General features: G+C 39.4%; 1 protein-coding gene across 10 annotated transcripts in view; it reads left to right on the plus strand.

Annotated features, from left to right (window-relative positions):
• The window catches only part of LOC137237551 (uncharacterized), a 1,245,508-nt gene that overhangs the window by 983,734 nt on the left and 241,900 nt on the right, over nucleotides 1-19,874 (plus strand). For all 10 annotated transcript variants that reach the window (XM_067761305.1, XM_067761304.1, XM_067761308.1 and 7 more), the window contains one exon: nucleotides 6,040-6,156. In XM_067761305.1, coding sequence (XP_067617406.1) covers nucleotides 6,040-6,156 — 117 coding nt within the window. The remainder of the gene's footprint in view (nucleotides 1-6,039; nucleotides 6,157-19,874) is intronic.

The following is a 19,874-nucleotide window of genomic DNA, read 5'->3' on the forward strand; positions in this document are numbered from 1 at the left end:
TTATAAAGATTGTAATTTTGCGAAATATGCCATCGTGTCTCATAAATAATATTAATGTTTGCCGTTTGTTCATTATCTATAAAATATGCAATAGATTATGCGGAGAAATTGCACACACCAACGACTTGTATACATATGAACGGATGGGTGGTAAAAAGGGGGTTAATATTAAGAGTGAGTGAAAGCGAAACTTGGAAAATCAACCTTAAAAGTGTTGTAATCGAAAAACAAGGGCAGTAAAAACGGGTTAGGTTAGGTTGAACTTGCCGGTGTTACCCGAATTCGTTTGACAATCACAAAACTTTCTTTTGAAAACCCCAATGTTGTACCAGGACTTATTTAATAGAATAACTTCTTCTCTTGGCAAATGCTAGAAGTTTTCTAGGACATAGTTTAACAGCAGCCTCGTGATCTGGAAACTCTCCCACCCTTAGTAGCTGGAGACTTGTTCTCGTAAGAGAAGGATGCAAATACAAAACGCGCGCACCAATTTATATCAATATCTGATTTTACTGACGGAGCCTAACTTATAAGTACGTGACACCAGAGCGCAATATCCAGTTAGTGTACCCATCGTGAGTCTAACGTTCTTGGATTCTCATATTAACTTAAAAATGTTACATCCCCGCGCCTCTGTTCACCGCATTTCGGCATAATGGATCATATGCAATTCCTGTTTAATTTTCATTTTTCACAAACGAATTGGGAGGCCTGCCCTCCGTTAATTGAGTGCTACACATTCCATTGTGTTACCTTCTATTGCCTTGTGACCAGGAACATATTACAGATGTATAGTACAGCCTGAGCGAAGCTTATTCAATGCTTCTTTGCATTTCCCAACACTTCCTGATAAAGTACTGTGTGCGATAATAGCCTTGGTCGCTGCCTGACTTTAAATATATATTTTTGCGATACTGAAACTTAAGCACGCTTCTTTCAGAATTTCTGCTGCTTTGCTCACGGCTAAAATTTTCGCTTAAAAGACACGGCAGTAATCTGGCAGCCTATAGGTTATATTTACTTCAGGGTCGACACAGTAAATAGTAAATCCGACCCTTCCGTTAATTTTAAACCATCTGTATACACGCAACCTAGCACAAATCCTCCGATTCTCTAGTGTTACCCATAAGATACCTCTCGCAGCGCAGGCACGGCACCACTTAGTCCTTCTGCCCTATATTCAACGGCGCTATACTGCTTTGGTCAAACGGCCTGTCAATCAGCCCTCAGGCCTAAGATGTTGCAACAAATGCCATCACTGTGTTTTTGGCTATTAGGTCTACAGGTGAAATGTGCAGAGTGGCATATAGCTTAGGCGTCGGGGTTTTTTCAGCGTTTTCATTATTTTAAGGATAAACAGCATATATACCCCCTCTAATTTATTGAGATAAGTTCTTTTTTGTGTAGTTGGATGCATAGTAAATACTCCATAATATGGCATACGTATAAGAAACGCTGTTAATACCCAATGAGAGAGAGAGAGAGGTAATAAACCCCACGTAAACATCATCTTTCGTTGACATGCGTCAAGTGCCGTCACTGTCCGCTCCGTGATCAAAGTGTAAGTGCTGTCTGCTGGCTCTTCTCAATTATCTCCAAATGGAAAATGTGTGTCGAAAAGCGCCTCAAGGCACTTTTCACTATTACGTGACCATTCCCCGTTCAATTTCCTTATTAGTCCCTGGTCAACTTATATTTCCCTTGCTTTCTTCAAGCACGCTACTGAGTTAGAGTACTCGATGTCCCTCTGCAACTTTTACAGGCTTAAAAATTACATTTAACTGTGTTCTAAGAAGACTCAGTTCATTGCTCCACCATCGCCTTCTTGCTTATCCTCTGAAAATTCTTAGAAGTCAAATTTTGTTTTACGCAGTCATAAGCGTTTTTGGTAGGAAGTCATTGGTTTCCTCCATTTTTTTGACATTGGTAACCTATTTGTCCTGTCACTGTTTTGTTTCTACATGTTTCTGGAATTTGATCCATTTCATTGTTCTAGGATCTCTGATGGTTCCATCCTTTACTCTTCTCTTTAGGGGGATGCTGCAGTTGATATACGCATGTTTGAAGAAAGATGGTTTTTCAAGGACCATGTAGTCATTTTATTTATTTATTTATTTAAATATAGTAATTTTTGAAATACAATGTTTCTTACAGACCACATAACGAATTAAATATATTTACAAAATAATTGATTGAGTTAAAAATTAATTTAATTGTAATTTGAATTTAGATTTTTCAATTGAGATATTCAAGGAATTTGTGAACAAATTAAACACTCGTAAGGTTCTGATAAGAGGAGCATAATATGCATAATTAGTCCTCACGCACTCAATAAAAAACAAATCATTACTTCTTAGGTTTCTCTGTGGAACCAAGAAGATAATTCAATGTAAAAGAATCGGAGCGTCTACTATGCCTTGAATGATGTCAAACACAAAGCTAAGCGAAAGCAAGATTCTTGTGTTATCCAACGTCTTCAGGTAAATAAGGAGACATCTAGCATTATAAGACGGAATAGGCTTTTCAAAGTTTAATCTGCGCAGAGAAAATTTTATGAAGGTCTTTTGCACCCGTTGTTGCCTCTTTGTATGGCAATCGTAAAATGGTCTCCATATAAACACAGTGTATTCTAACGTGGAACGAACCATCGAGGTGTAAAGAATTTTCAGAGTGTATGGATCAGTAAAATCAGTACTGCAACGGCGTATAAAGGCAAGCATTGCGTATGATTTGGCAATTGCATGATTTATATGATCATGAAACATAAACTTGGAGTCAAAAATTACTCCTAAATCACGTATTTAGGACTGTGTAGCCAGTTTTGATCCATTAATATAATAAGATGTAGGAATTAGGGAACGGGATTCTGAAGAAGTTATGTGAAAACATTTACTAATATTGAGTTGCAGGTGGTTTATTCTGCACCAACTGGCTACATTGTCCAGATCATATTGAAGACTATGGGTATTAGAAATACACGAAAAAAGGAATATGACGAAAAACCGTCCATATCAGGTTTCATAGGGGGTTTAATGTTATTGACTCCTTCCACTATATCGTCTAAAGTAAGCACCACAGAGCCAAAATGTATTGGGCTTTTTAAATTAAAGACTATATTAGGCGATGATTGAGAATCACTATCAAAGTTCGATTTGAAGAATTCTCCAAATAGATTAGAGGCTTCGTAAGTCGAACCTGCCGTAGTCTCATTGTAAAATACGGCCGGTAGAATATTTGAGCGAGCCTTCTTCGAGCTAACGTACATATCGCCAAAAAGACTTAGGGTTACTCTTGATTTCGCGCTCAAATATGCGCACATAATTCCTATATAGAGATTTATTAAGAGATGTGAACTTCTTCGCATATCTCAAGTAAAAGTGCTGATAAGAAGAGCCATTTGTAGACTTAAAACCTTTTATAAAATTTGTTTCTCAAATTCATGAATTTGTTCAACTCCTTGGTGTACCATGGAATCCTGTGGCAACGTTTTTTTTTTAGGTGGTACAAAAGCTCGACATGTTTCTAATACGATGTTTTTAAAGGTCTCAAAACATTCGAATCATGCCTGGATATATCACGTTCAGAGCTCAATGTTGGATGTTGGACCAATATATGAGGGGACATGATTCTGGGCTATCTACAAATTGCTTTACATTGTGCATGTGTGTATGAGTTGATAGGAATATTTTGAAGTAATTTATATGAATTTCTAAAACCAATATTTTCCTGATAAAAACACATTTCAAAATATTTGTTTATGTTGTTAAGAGTGTGCCAAATCCAACTCACAAAAAATGAATTCTAGTATTTTTTAATTACAATTACATATATACGTATTCTACACTGTAAAAGTATATGTATGACATACATTGTATGTGCGTACCTTAACATAAAGTGCATCGGTCAATAGAGTAGCTGTTTTTTTTTTTTTTTTTTTTTGTGTTATACTCAGCTGAGCAGAGCTCACAGAGTATATTAACCGTGTTCGCATAACGGCAATCCGTAACAGCATACACTATTCGAGATAGATACAGACTTCTATATATCAAAATGATCTGGGCAAAGAAGAAATTCATTTAGACATGTCCGTCCGTCCGTCCGTAAACACTATAACTTGAGTAAATTTTGAGGTAACTTGATGAAATTTGGTATGTAGGTTCCTGGGCGCTATTTAAAATGAACGAAATCAGACCACAATCACGCCCACTTTTTCGATATCGAAAATTTCGAAAAACCGAAAAAGTGCGATAATTCATTACCAAAGACGAATAAAGCGATGAAATTTGGTAGGCGTGTTAAACTTATGACGCAAAAAATAAAACTAGTAAAATTTTGAGAAATGGGCGTGGCACCGCCCACTTTTAAAAGAAGGCATTTAACAGTTTTGCAAACTTTAATTTCGCAGTAGTTGAAGACATCATGACGAAATTTGGCAGACACGTTACTCCTATTACTATATGTGTGCTAAATAAGAATTAGCAAAATCGGATGCCGAACACGCCCACTTAAAAAAATTTTTTTTAAAGTCAAATTTTAACAAAAAATTTAAATCTTTACAGTATATAAGTAAATTATGTCAACATTCAACTCCAGTAATGATATGGTGCAACAAAATACAAAAATGAAAGAAAAGTTCAAAATGGGCGTGGCTCCGCCCTTTTTCATTTAATTCGTCTAATTTTTTTTATTTTTATACATTCTATGACAATAACTGTTTTCAGTGAAAATGGGCGAAATCGGTTGAAGCCACGCCCAGTTTTTATACACAGCCGACCGTCTGTCCTTCCGCTCGGCCGATAACACGATAACTTGCGCAAAAAACGATATATCTTAACTAAACTTAGTTCACGTACTTATCTGAAGTCACTTTATCTTTGTATAAAAAATGGCCGAAATCCGACTATGACCACGCCCACTTCGATATCGAAAATTACGAAAAATTAAAAAAATGTCATAATTTTGTACCAAGTATGAAAAAAGAGATGAAACATGGTAATTGTGTTGGTTTATTGACGCAAAATATAACTTTAGAAAAAAACTTTGTAAAATGGGTGTGACAACTACCATATTAAGTAGAAGAAAATGAAAAAGTTCTGCAGAGCGAAATCAAAAGCCCTTGGAATCTTGGCAGGAATACTGTTCGTGGTATGAGATATATAAATAAATTAGCGGTACCCAACAGATTATGTTCTGGGTCACCCATATCGTCCAGGACCCATATCGTACAAACACATTCTAGAGTTACCCCTAGTCCACCCCTATGGCGATATCTCGAAATGGCGTCCACCTATAGAACTAAGGCCCACTACGTTTTATATAATCATTAACACATTTCACTTGGTATCCATATCGTACAACACATATTCTAGAGTCACCCCTGGTCCACCTTTATGGCGATATCCTGAAATTGCGTCCACATATAGAACTATGGCCCATTCCCTTTTAAAATACCCCTTAGCACCTTCCCTTTGAAATCCATGTCATACAAAGGCCTTCCAGTGTTACCCTAGGTTCATTTTGCTAAATGGAGATTTTCCCTTATTTTGTCTCCAAAGCTTTCAGCTGAGTATGTAATGTTCGGTTACACCCGAACTTAGCCTTCCTTACTTCTTTTATTTCTTGTTCCATTCTCACTATTTTTCGTTGAATATTTACATAGCATTCGTTTAATGTGAACATTGATATTTACTTATTAGAAGCCAAAAGATAAATAGTCCAAAACAAATTAAAATTCAATTGAATGCTTTTGGCTATCTCACATAATTTGTTTGATCAATGCGGTAAAGAAAACTTGTTTACATCAACCAAAATTTGTTAATAAAAACAAATAAATAATTTACTAATTCTCATTCGTATTAACTGCGTTCATTTAATTAAAAAGCTTTTGCATTAAACTTCATACATTTTTATGAACTTAAAATTAATTGAAACATATTTGTATATTTTTAAAATAATTTGAAATTTAAGTTTGTTGCTCAAGCGATTTTATTGTGAATCATTTATGACTCTCTAATTTTATTTAATTTTTTCTATTTACAGCGTTGGCAACATCAAATCTATTGAGCAAACATGAGCCAATGTTCATATCGCGTTCGGAAACATTTAAATTTGTTGCTGGTGACACAATAAGGTTGCCATGTGAGGTTGCAAATACAGGTGAGTTATATTGAAATATGGTACTTACTTACTTACTTACTTAATTTACGGTTAAGCTGGGTTTATCAGCATGAATTGGTGACACCAAGGTAATTGAATTCGTTTTCCATATGGTCCTTCCAACGGAGTGGGGTTCGCCTTCTTCTTCTGCTTTCATAGGCGGGTCCTTTTCTCCCGAACACTTCCGGAGCCGCTTCATATGATGTTGTCATGGTCCATGCTTCTATTCCATATAGCAGGACGGACACGATAAATGACTCGTAGAGCATGGTTTTCGTTTGACGAGAGTGGACTTTACTTTTCAATTGCCTTCGTAGTCCAAAGAAACATGGCTAGTTCCCAAATAAAAGAGGTCTTTTACTATTTCGAAATAATGGCTGCCAACAGTGCCATGTTTGCCAAGGCACAAATGCGCTGACTCTTTGCGCAATGACAACAGATACTTCGTTTTATCTTCATTCACCATCAAACCCATCTTTTGCGCCTCTGCTTCCAGTTTGAACTAAGCAGAACTTACGGCGCAGCTTCGTCAGCATATGCCAATAATTGAACGCTTGCAATTTTCTTTTGTTTCAGAGCGGTTAAATTCTGCAGCTAGTATAATTTTCGCCAGCATCAAATTTAAGAAATCGCGCGATACATCCTGTCTGAAACCTCCATAGTTCCGAACGGTTTGGAGCGGTCCTTACAAATTCTGTCCGAGCTGATGATATTGCCCACGTCATTTTTCACAGCCGTATAAGTTTTGCGGGGAAACCAAACTCAGACTTAGCACCATATAGGCAGCTCCCTTTCGTTCTGTCGAAGGCGGCTTTAAAATTAACGAAGAGGACATGAACTCATAAGCGATATAAAGAAGGCTGATTCTCCGATAGTTGGCGCAGTGTGTAGGATTTTTTTGTGGACAGAGTAAAGAACACATAGATACCAATCATTAGACATGCAATCGTCCGAACATATTTTGGAAAGAAGCTGATGTATACGCCTTACCAACACCTCCGCAGTCAATCCATCAGCACCCGCTGCCATGTTGTTTTTAAATGTGGTTATTGCTCTTCTGACTTCATCATAATAGGGTGGGGGAACATTTATTCTACCTTCACCGATCAGTTTCATCATACCTGTTCTGCCTGTTGTGTAAGCAGCTTTTCGAGGGCAAACTTTCCTAGGCTCACTGCGTGCACTTTCTTTGCTGCACATAGGCCTTTTACGTATCTTGGTAGTCAAAAGGTAGTTGACCGAGTAGATATTTGAACCACATAGATTGTGTACATCCTGGATATTGGAACTATATCTTTGGTTTCTTGTTCTTTGATCAGGAGGCAACCAAGTAGGTTAGTGTATCTTTTTGTGGTGGAACATGGTACAGTGAACGATAGTACTTTGCGACGAAGTTTCTTTCATGCCACATAACCAATACCTTGGCTCCGAATTTTGCATCTGTTCATATTGCCACTGTAGTTAGTCACTCAAAAATCTATATATATAAAAGAAAGTGGTGTTAGTTACACTACGCATAACTCAAGAACGGATAAACCTATTTGGCTGAACATTGGTGGAGAGACAGCTTAGAACCAGGGAACGGACATAGGATACTTTTTGTCCCGTTCTGGCTAGGGTCTTCAGATCAAAACGTGGACCTGGCTAATCCTGGGATGAGTTTGTAAAATATGGGTATCAAATGGAAGCTGTTTATGAGTACTTTGATACTGGGTATTTTTCATACCCCTGGGTGGCTAGGGTCTCGAGATATAGGCCAAAATGTGGACCCGGGCACCCCTAGAATGTGTTTATACAATATGGATTTCAAATAAAAGCTGTTGATGAGTGCTTTAGTACAGGGTAGTTTTCATACCCCTGGGTGACTATAGCCTCGATATATAGGCCAAAGCATGGACCCCGATACACCTAGAATGTATTTTTACGTTATGGGTATCAAATTGAAGCTGTTGATGTGTGCTTTAGTACAGGTTTTCATACCTATTGGTGACATGTATCTCGAGATATAGGCCAAAACGTGGACCCGGATACACGTAGAATGTGTGTGTATTATGGATATCATACGAAAGCTGTTGCTGAGAGCTTTAAAATAATTTTCGTTGTGATATTCCGAAATAAAGACATGAATTAATATTACCCCCATACCTATTTACATACGTCCTATTCGATTTGTCTGAAATTTGGTATATAAATTTGCCTATATTAGTATTTACGATGCTTTTTTCCGGGAAGTAGCCGAGAGACGGACTGGGACTGGGATTAGGACTAGGACTGGGACTGAGACTGAGACTCGGAGTGAGACTGGGACTGAGACTCAGAATGGGACTAGAACAAAATACATACCATCCTCTGGGACTAGTAATAAGATATGAAGAAAATGAGAAAAACTTGAGAGAAGAGAAAAGAGAGAAGGAGACTGAGAAAAAGATATAATGAGACTAAGATGGAGATAGATGAAGCGAAAAATACGGAGGAAGGAGTGAATACAAAGATTAGGAAAAAGTGTAGAGGGGCGAGGGCAAAGTTAGACGGAAAAAGCTTATTAAAATGTATGCAGATAGACCAAAATTAGGGCAGCACAACGTCTCAACGTCTGCCGGGTCTGCTAGTATCACATAAAAATTTGTTCATATTTTAAATTTACGTTTTCTTTTTAAGTTCACGAGCATTGTAAATGTTTACAACTAGGATATATATCAGCTGTGCGTTTTTTTTTTTTTTTTTTGATGTTATTTGGCACTGTTCTACTTCTTAGGTCCAAAAAAAAGTGTAGTAGCAAAGTGTAGTACAAAGAAATGCCCTTATTTATTTTCAAACGAGCATTTAGTTACATCTCTATTTTAAATCCACATGTTGTGGACAACTTTAGTTAACAAATTGTGATACTTTATTACCGGGGACGATTGCTAAAACACGACCAAAACTGTCTGGGGAGGCATTAATAGACGCGTTTTGGCCACGCTTTCAATAATCCGAACACGTTATCGCTTTCGATTATTGATAGCAGGACAAAATGCGTCATTTCATGCCTCTTTCCACATTTTTGGAAATGTTTTGGCAACCGATTATGGGTTTAAACTGTTTTTCTCAGAGAGCGGTTGAACGGGTAAAACAAGTTTGTGTTTTCATTCTTAATGTTGGCATAAGTACGCTTCTTCAGATACCCCATTCGAAGACTTTTGTATAAATTTCTGTAGGTGCCATATAGATGCACTTTACGTTTTCATACTAAATTTGTTAAAAAAGTTACCATCACAAAAACCCATATTTAATATTCCGCTCCTTTTTTGTTTTCCTGCGTCGATGTCGATCACAGCAACCCCGGTAGTTTTGACACTTCGTTCAGTGTTAAACTCAAGTTCCACGCTAGTTCCACTGGGTTCCACGCTAGTTTGAGACTTTGGTCAAACTCAAACGGCAGTGTGTTAGAGAGAGAAGGAAACAAACATATCCTACTTGCATGATGAAATTAATGTTCAGGTGTTCTCATTCCGTTGACGTTTTCCCTTATTCTGAAAAGTTCGGCATGCATAATTTAGGGGGTGGTATATCATACAGAACTGCCTTTGGGTTCTACTACGATTTTACTATACGTTTAGAAATATTATAACTATATAAGCCGTTACTAGAATTATTTAGCCAAAAATAATAACGTAACTTCCTATTCCCTAACAGAATATAGACAAAATTTTGCAGAAAACTAATTTATTTGAAGAATTTGTACGAAAAATTAAGCAATTCAAATTTATTACTTTTGAAATACACGTAAATACTGGCATTTAGAGCTGCCGAAAAAGTGAGGTTATGTTGTTGACATCACCTCTATTATTACACCATGTCCTTCTTGTAAACCTGTACTAGGTAAACGAGAAAACGACTACCACTTTTAAAAACTACAACGTCAAGTTAATAGTTTTTTTCCTGAGCATGTTGCTTTTCTATCCGAATGCACAGTGTTTCTGTGCTCAGTGTTATCCGTTCCTACATATACATATATGCCGATATCAATTTGCACGTCCATTAATATACACAAGAATACATACATATACATATTCCGTCTACGAAAAACACATAGTCCTTTAAAGTTTATAAGTTAACCACACAGTGCAAATCCATTAGGGACAATGTCCGCCTATCGCTTACCATTTCCCATTACGCCGGTCTGTTAAATTATTTAGCCTCAAGTCATATATCTTTTTGTAGAATTTGCAACAATATTGGCCTTCTCAAAATGTAATAAATTCTCGCACTCAGACAAATAGCATGTCCGTTGCGTCCATGCATATTTACCACAACAACAAATATATAAAATCTAGTTGCGTATACATACATGCATACAAACATATTTACGTATTTTGTATATTGTTTAGTATTGCTAGTGAGTAAGAAACGTAAGGAAATTTTATAGAATAGCAACATTCAAGTTGACTTTTGCCAGCAGTTCGTCACTACATAGAAATAAAATCATAAAAACAACAAAACATAATACCAAATAAAAGTCTTACGGGTCAGTTAAGAACTTAAAAGGCAATTACGATATAACCAAAATCTCTTTACTAAAATAAGGCCAGCGTACGGTGTTTTGTGTTCAAAGATAAAATAAAGGCCTCCTATCTCACTGATTCGTCAGTATTCTTAGTTTTTGCTTTTCTTTGCATATGGGGTAAACTTTATACATTTATCCCTGCAGCGAATCGCATTAGTTCTGGTTATATTGAAGTGGCTGCCCGAGGCCACACTTAGCCCAGTGACATTAGGCCCATTTTGATACGACGCAAAGACACCATTACCTTTCCTCTTCAAACCATTTTGAGGACCTGATAAAGGCTACAAAATCCTTGATGTCATACTCCGTGATTTGGTGCAAATTATACAGATAGAAACATCCAAAAATCGCTTCCTAGCATCACTTAGCGCCGAGCAGTTGCTAATGAGGCGAACGACCATTGTTTTCCCTTAATCTTCTTTACAACTCCCGCAACAACGACGATAAGGTGCTCCCAATATTTTTGCATGCCTGCCTATAAAGCAGTGCCTAAGTTAGTACTCCTACAAGTGTGGAAATTTTATACACACTTAGGGTGCAAACGTGACGGGTTCTTTTGGCCAGATTTCCTTCGATGTCCGACACCCCCGTGTTTGTAGTCATTTTTCGTCTTCTTGACGGTGAATGTGGTCCTTTAACATGTGGCAAGGGGCACACCTAACCATTCTGGGTCAGTAAGAATCTGCAGTTTCCCTCTCATGAGCATATCCGCGACAGTTTAGCGTAAGTTCTGAGATGAACGAGTAGGAGCCAAGATATTTGGTAGCAGCCTGGCTGTCGCTGAAAATAAATATTTCGTTGTCGATGTTGTTTGTTCCTATCGCAGGCTTTCATGATGGCTGCCGCTTCTGCCCCGAGTACACTAGAGTCATCGGATAGGGGAGTTCAATGTCTTGGTGTCTTGAAAAGCCTCCACCACCAACTCTGCCATTTAACTTAGAACCGTTGGTATTTATGAAAATGCTACCTATCTGACTATCACATATACCAGCATGGGTCAGATAGTCGCGGTAAAAATCCATCTGCATATACATATGTGGGGTGAGTCTCCATTTTTATATAAGACAAGCTCAACTTTATTGGAATAGACGCTGAGCCCGCAGTGGATGGCCCATAGAAAAACTTCTCAGCTCGCGTAAAGCTTTAGAAAATTTGCATCTGTAATCAACAGCTAGGTCATGAGCACTTGCCACAATCATCCCGCTTCCGCGTCTTTAATCGTCTAATAACGAGTTCACCGTTACGTTCCATAGAAACAGGAAAGTTCTTTTTCGGAGGCGTGCCGACATACTTAGGATATGTCGTCTATCTTCCTTGTGAAGATAGATCAATACATTCCACTTGCGATTTATTTACATCCAGATTCCTTTGGACATTGCTAACGGCATCTGCATTTACATTGTTAATTGATTCTTGATTATCTAGGAAGGCCGCAGTAGTAGAGACTACGGTGTGTAGCGCAGTTTCACTAGATTTACGCTAGTTGTATACGTGTTGGTAGCCAGACATGAGGTTGCTATCAATAGTAATAGTGAGAAAGCTGCAAATTAATCCGATTAGTACCAGTTCGGAGGTAGTCATTAAATTTAAAACTGGTGCTTTGCGTAACTGTCTCCCATTTTCGCTGCAGGGATGGTTTGCGAGACAATCAAAAGCAACTACAAATAAAGTTTTACTGCCTTCGTTAGTTATGCCTCTTCTTAACGCATTTCGATTAACTGCTTTTTGGCTAGCTCAACAAACCGCCCACTTGAAACTACAAGTACTGGCATTTCACACACAGCAAACAATTTATGCTTGTCATGTTGAGTTATGTATAAGATGGAACAATAAGTTGATAAGCTGGTATACATGTGTGAATTGGACATTACTGTGGTATTAAGCGGGCGCGTGTCTCACTAGATTAAAAAGATGGGACAATAGCCTTGACTCAAGGAACTTACACAAACATGATAGTGCTTTTTATGTTCTAGAATCTTATATAATATTTATAATTGCTATTTTTATGTGCAGGTCCCTTTTTGGCGCTTATTTGGAAGCAAAATTTATAATTAAAGTTTTAGTTGTAACGATGGAGGTTCGTGCTATTAGCGAGCTTTAAGCATTATTAGTCGTAGTGTTTTTGTTTAGCTATATTTTATTAAAATAATTTGTTAAAAATAACTAATTGTGAGCACACAAAGAAATCTATTTGTACTATGGCACTATTGTGAATATTTGCTTATAACTAACACAGCATTACCGGCAGTTGCCAACATTCGCCAGATGGCAGCGCACACATATGTAAGTTTTTATTGATAGATAATTGATTGATAGAGCAGCTGATTTCTGTTGAGATTTGATATGAGACTTTTTTATTTTGTTGCGCAAGATGCGCATGGGTCTAGCTAGTCTTTTTTATTTTTTCTTTTATGAAAAGCTAGAAACAAATGTTTTGGGACCAGTTTTTCGACTGTTATGAACACCACTGCAAGTTTTCCAATAATTGAACAAACTTTATCAAAGAAAAATTCAGAAGCTAATGTATGTATATATTGTTGGCGAATATTAGCAGTTTCGATGCGTCACTATGCCTCTATTAATAAATCCTGCACAACAACAACAGCAAGGCAAGCAAATGAAATAGAAAACAGCCACACGTAAATGTATACAGCAATAAAGAGCGCTTGTATTAACATGAGGTATACATACGCCAAATATTATTTAAGATACAGAAACGAGAAATATCTGAGCAACTACTCGATAAGGCTGTTCGTGTAAAGATTTTAAATCAGCCGTCACCAAAACTGAAACTATGGCTATGTTAGTAAAAGTAAAATCATTATGCTGGTAGTGGTTTGTTAGTTGATAAAAAAGCAATGAGGTAGGACGTATGCACGCACGTTTGCGAGGTTAGGATAGATTAGACTGGCCGGTCCATGAGGACCTCATATAGACTGAATAAGTCCGTAGCGTTACCAGAAGTTCGTTTTAGGGACCAAACCCTATCAAACCAGGACCTATGTTATAAAATAACTCCGTCCTCTTGACAAATACTAGAAGCTTCCTAGGACTTAAGACACTTGCTGCTTCTAGATCTGACAGCTGTATCACTCCTAATAGCTTGAGTCTTAACCTGGCAAGCGCAGGGCATGAGCACAGAACGTGGTCGATTGTTTCCTCCTCCAGCCCGCACTTCCTACATCTGCTTTCACTGACCAAGCCTAATTTAAAGGCATGTGACTCCAGAAGGCAGTGTCCAGTCAGAATACCCGTCATGAGTCTACAGTCCTCTCTTTTTAATGATAGAAGCAACTTTGTTAGTCTAAGGTTGTAAGACCTACACTTAATCTTCGAAAGTTTACCGCCCGGCGCTTGAACCCACGCCTTTCCTGCTTGGTCGATCATGGGCACCTCTCGCCTTCGCTTAATCTCGCCCAATCTAATTGGGACGTCTACGGAGCAAGCTTCAAGGGATGCGCCCTTTTTAGCTAGTTCATCCGATTTTTCACACCCATCTATTCCCATATGCCCTGGGACCCAATATAGATGTATGCTTCTTCCTGTCCCGATTCTCTCCAGGGACTGCTTACACTCTAATACGCATTTAGATGCTGTGCCCTGCGAGATTATTGCCTAAATTGCTGCTTGAATATCTATATGAAAGTTGACACGATTGCAGCTTGGGCTATTTTCTTACAGGGTTTCTACTGCTTTGGTTACGGCCACTATTTCCGCTTGGAAAACGCTACAGTAATCCGGCAGCCTGTAGGATCTGTTTATTTCCGGATCAGCACAGTATACCGCAGACCATACTCCTTCCACTACTTTGGATCCATCTGTGTACATATGTATCGCTTCGTCCTCCATTTGAGCACCCTTGCTCCAACGATCCACCTCTATTGTGGCCTTAAGATCGCCCTCGAAGCGCAGATAAGAAATCAGGTAGTCTGTTCGTCTTGCGATTCATGACGCTATACTACTATGGCCTTATAGTCGCGATCAAGCTGCCCCGAGGCACCCAGCCTGGTTGCAGTTGTTAACGCTAGGTTCTTTGCTACAAGGTCTACAGGTGGAATGTGCAGAACGGCATACAGTGCGGCTTTCGGGGTTGTTTTCAGGGCTCCCGTAATGCTAAGCATTGATAGCCTGCATACCCCCTCCAATTTCTTGAGGTAGGTTGTTTTTTTTTTTTGTGTGGCTTTCCACCACACAAGAACCCCATAGTATAGAACAGGTCTTACAATCGCTGTAAAAACCCATTGAGAAAGAGAGGGCGATAAGCCCCAGGTACACCCTTCTTTTACATGCATAAAGTGCCGTTGAAGCCTCCTTCACCCTCTCCTCCGCGTTGAGCTTCCATGACAGCTTACTGTCTAGGATGATTCCTAGATATTTTGTGCAAGGTTTTTCATGTAAGGTCACCCTTCCTAACTAGGCCTGATCCAATTTGGGACCTTGCACCTCTTTGTAAACAAGACCATATTCGTCTTATCCGCGTTGACTTTCAACCCGACATTTGATGCCCAGGTATGAATATCCCCAAGCGCCCGGTCCATCAAAGAGCTAATCGTTGGAAAGCACTTTCCACTTATGAAAGCTGCAACGTCATCTGCGTAAGCCGTAAGTTTTTCGCGCCCCTCATCTAATCACCTGAGAAGTTGGTTTGGTTGATGGCCAGCGTCCACAGCAGAGGTGATAGCACCCCTCCCTGCGGCGTTCCCCTGTCCACTGATTTCGTTGCCTCGTGATGTAATCTTCCTGCAATTTAAATGCAGCCGATCCATCTTGGTAAGTCTGGATGTACTTTAATGTAAGTAAGACGATCCATAATCGCCCATTTAAAACCGTCATTGAAAGCCCCGGGCATTGTTTAGGAAGATTCCAAGATCATATTCCTTATATTCCAGGGCTTTCTCTATGTTTATTACCATCCTATGCAATGCAGTGTCTACCGACTTGTATCGAGAAACACCTCAAGGGGTTCCTCACTATTACGTGACCATTCTCTTTCTTTATTAGTCCCTGGACTATGTTTCCCCTTGCTATGACTTTTCTCAAACGTGCTGTTTCGCTGGAGCACTCTATGTCCATACAGAAGCTTTTCCATGAGATTCCCTTCGCCCTGGAAATTTCACTCTTGCAGATCTTCAGTAGATCCCTTGTACTCGTCCGGACACGCTTCGCTTACCACGGTCTTTGCTAGCTTAAACATTTCTTTTACCTGTCTTCTTAGAACACTCAGTTCAATGATCCACCATGGCGGCTTTGCTTTCATCTGAATCTTCTTAGAGAGCAAGCTTTGTTATACGCAGTCATAAGCGTTCTTGTTAGGAATTCATTAGACTCCTCCAGTTCCTCCACATTGGCAACCTATTTGGGTTGTCCCAGTTTTGTTTCTACATGTTTCTGGAATTTAGTCCAGTTCGTTCACCTGGGGTTTCTAAAGGTTCCTCCCTTCTCTACCCTCATTAGAGGTTTGCTGAAGTTGATATACGCATGGTCGGAGAAGGATGGTCTATCAAGAACCATCCAATCATACCTTGATATATCACGTTCGGAGCTCAGTGTAATATCTAAAACATTGCTGGATGTTAGACCAATGTATGTAGGGACATATCTCCTGTTGGCTATATGCAAATTGGTTTGCCGGATGTAACAAAATAGAGAATCGCCTATCTCGTTCGTATCTGCTGCTCCCCACGCATTGTGGTGCGCATGCCTATGACCAACCGCCCTTTGCGCCTTTCATCCTGTTCTAGCCTCTTGCACTCCATCAGTGGAACCTCCGCTGCATGGCCCATGTAACAGAATGCCAGGATAAATGCCTGCTTATTCCTTTGTTCAACGGCCATCACTACGAGGTCCCCAGTAGTTTAATTAGGCAGCATATATGAATGCAGCTGTTTCCTTATCATTACTACAGCTCGCACCCGTCCTTCCCTTTGCGCATAGTAAACGCTAAATCCGCGCGTGCTAAGTCCAGGAGCCTTTCCTTCCGATGAGAATCACGGCTCCTGGATCAGCACCACGTCAATCGAACCCTTCTCAAGGGTTAGGAGGAGTTCGCTCGACGCCACTTTACTGTGTTGGAGGTTTATCTGTAGGACTCGCAGCACCATTGGGCTGTTTGTCCCCCTCCAGCGCCTTCGTCAAGACGTCGTCCTCCCCTTGCCCTTTTTGTTTAGAGTGTTCGAAGCCCCCTTCAGCCTCTTGTAACTGTTGTGACGGGTGTTCCTCTGCGCGACTCACAGCACCATCTGGCTGTTGGTCCTCCTCTACCTACGTGGTGACGTCAGCTACCTCTACCTGTCTCTTTTCTCTTAGGCTTCTGAGGTCCTTTTCGACTTCGCCCACTTCTAGCGTGTTAGAATTTTTATCCTCGGGAATTCTTTTCCTGAGTCTCATATACATTTTGCCTGTACCAAGAGACATTTTTTCAAGCTGCCTGTACAATGTATCCTCCGCCTGCTTGTTTATTTGGAAGATGTAGAACTGACCTTCCTCCGCAGGCCGAGATACACTAAGTACCTTCCAATCCTGTTTCGGTATGTTCGGGTTCTGATTCTGCAGAAGTCGCAGTGTATCATCCGACTACAGCACGCATGGTATACATACCTTAACTTTTGGTGCCGTGGGGAGGTTTGGAACCACTTCCTCCAGCCACCGCAAGCTCGCGATATTGTCGCACGCTATCATCTTCACACCATTATATCTTGTCGCCTTCCGCCGAATGTTGCCTCTTGATTCTGCCATTCGACGCTTCTTCCCCCTCGTACCTGTTGCAGAACCGAGGGTTTCTCGCAGCAAACCTTTTGAACTGCCTATACGTGAAGTTAACGAATACTTTAAGATGTGAAGAACTACTACCATAGTAGTACTGTCAATAAAGATAATTTTATGTACAGAAAATTTGCCTTTCTTCACTCGACAGTTCAGTTATTCGAACGATAACAGAAAGGCAGTATTATGGTGAAATTTCTAAAATTCGCTACAGTGCATAAAACTTTTATCTAAATATATGTGAATGTACATTTGTATATATTTTCCATGATTTTGAAATACTAAGCCGGAAATTGATGTGTTTTCTATTTAATAGTGGATATTTACTGTACACATAAGCACTCACCTATACATACATACATAGACACGGATATGCTTATTTAGTTTGCTACTTTTTCCCCTAAACCATCCGTATTATATTTACTATTACTCTTTACAAATTGTTTTTGTTTAATTTTTGTTGCATACCTTCTGTTTGTAGCTATTTATTTAATGCACATTGCAATTTGTTGCAACAGCGATTTATGTGCACTTTAGTATTCTAAACAGCTTCCGGTTGCAAGAAAAACAAGAAAAACGAGTAAGATATCCAAGGCTTTAGGTGAAACCGCAGAAAATACTTATGTGTACCCAGATGTCAACTTTTATACTGACATCCAAGTGACAAATAAGACAATAATATCGCATGGCTTAGCGCCGTAACGTGTATTTGAGTGCAAACAATCTCAAGGAAGAAGCAGGACAGGGAGAACAGCAAAAAGTACGCATCTTTCTAAACTTGCTCCGTAGACATTCCAATTAGATTGCGCGAGAAGGCGAAAGTTTCGACCATGCTGGTAAAGCGCAAGTACGAGGCTGCGAAATGTCGAAGATCATGTGTAGGTCTTACGGTCTTAGACTAACAAAGGTACCCTTAAAACTGAAATGAAAATATTCTAGGCTCATGATGGGTATTCTGATTGGGCATTGCCCTCTGGCTGCACATCCTTTCAAATTTTGTCACCTCAGTGATAACAGATATAGTAAGCGGGTTGCAGGGGAAAACGTTCCAGACACGCTTAATATTTACCTTACAAAGAGTGGTTCCTCGGTTCGAAAACCACTAGGAACAGTATATTTGCTCTGAAATAGGTTTTTCGAAAATTTAACACATGGGATTCAGTATCGGCACACAATTTCAATACATTTGAATAAAAATTCAAAATTGAGGTTAGGTTAGGTTAGGTTAAAAGGGCGTACGTGGGAGTTTCCCACACTTCCCGTTGGAGACATTTTTGCCCATTGAAAATGCACTCAGCGAGTGTTGGCGGCACATTCGGCCAACCAGATTACTTCCTAGCGGTTCACAATAAACAATTTCCTTTCTCTGATGAACTTAAGTTGCATCAAAAGATCCACCTGCCCAGCCTATGGCAGAAATCGTGTTGTTTGTAGTCCTGTACATCGGCAGAGAAAGTGATGAACCGACGTCTCTTCCTCCTCATCCTGATAGCTTTATAGCTTTTGCAGAGGGAGCTTTGTTGGTATGCGCCACCGTCGGCGCATTGTAGCCATTGCGCATTGACCTGGGATGACATCCGCAAGTACCCTCAATAATTTTTTAGCTTAGGAATGAAGCTTGTTGCTTTCATATCCAAACATAGCAATAAGGACCTTGAGATGTCATCCCTGTTGGCCCACTGCAAGTCCACAGCCCTTAATATATTCCTCGATTTTCTTCAAAAAGTATTCCGTTAATTTACAAATGTTAGATTCTCTTGGCCGTAGAGCTCCTTTCGCGGCCAATTCCTGCATGAATACTTGTAAAGGTATCAAGTCAAAAAATGACGTTTGACCCTTCCTGAGGTTTTCTGATCACTGCGCTTGACATACCTAGGCATGCCAGCGTTTGGACCTTCCCAACCCTATGTTGATGGCTCTTATTGTCCAGCATCTTCCACCAGACATAAGCTCCATACGTTAATATAGGTCAGATGGCTGTGTTATGCATGCCATGGATGATATATGGTTACAGTTCCCATTTCCTCCAGAAGCCTTTTCGCAGGGGTAGTATGATCCTAGAACTGTCTTTGATCTCACTCCAATGTTCTTTTGCAAGCTCTTGGAGTTTACTACTATGTCAAGAAATTTTTTGTTACACTATCCAGAGTTTCATTTGTCCTGAGGTATTATGTATATATATATAGAGTATATTCATTTTTTCGCATAACGGTACCCCGAAACGGCATAAACTAATCGAGATAGATATATGCTTCTATATATAGAGTATATTCATTTTTTCGCATAACGGTACCCCGAAACGGCATAAACTAATCGAGATAGATATATACTTCTATATATCAAAATGATCTGAGCGAAAAAAGAAATTCATTTAGCAATGTCCGTCCGTCTGTCCGTAAACACGATAGCT

The sequence above is a fragment of the Eurosta solidaginis genome, chromosome 1 (genome assembly GCF_040869045.1).
Source record: "Eurosta solidaginis isolate ZX-2024a chromosome 1, ASM4086904v1, whole genome shotgun sequence".
Taxonomy (NCBI): Eukaryota; Metazoa; Arthropoda; class Insecta; order Diptera; family Tephritidae; genus Eurosta; species Eurosta solidaginis.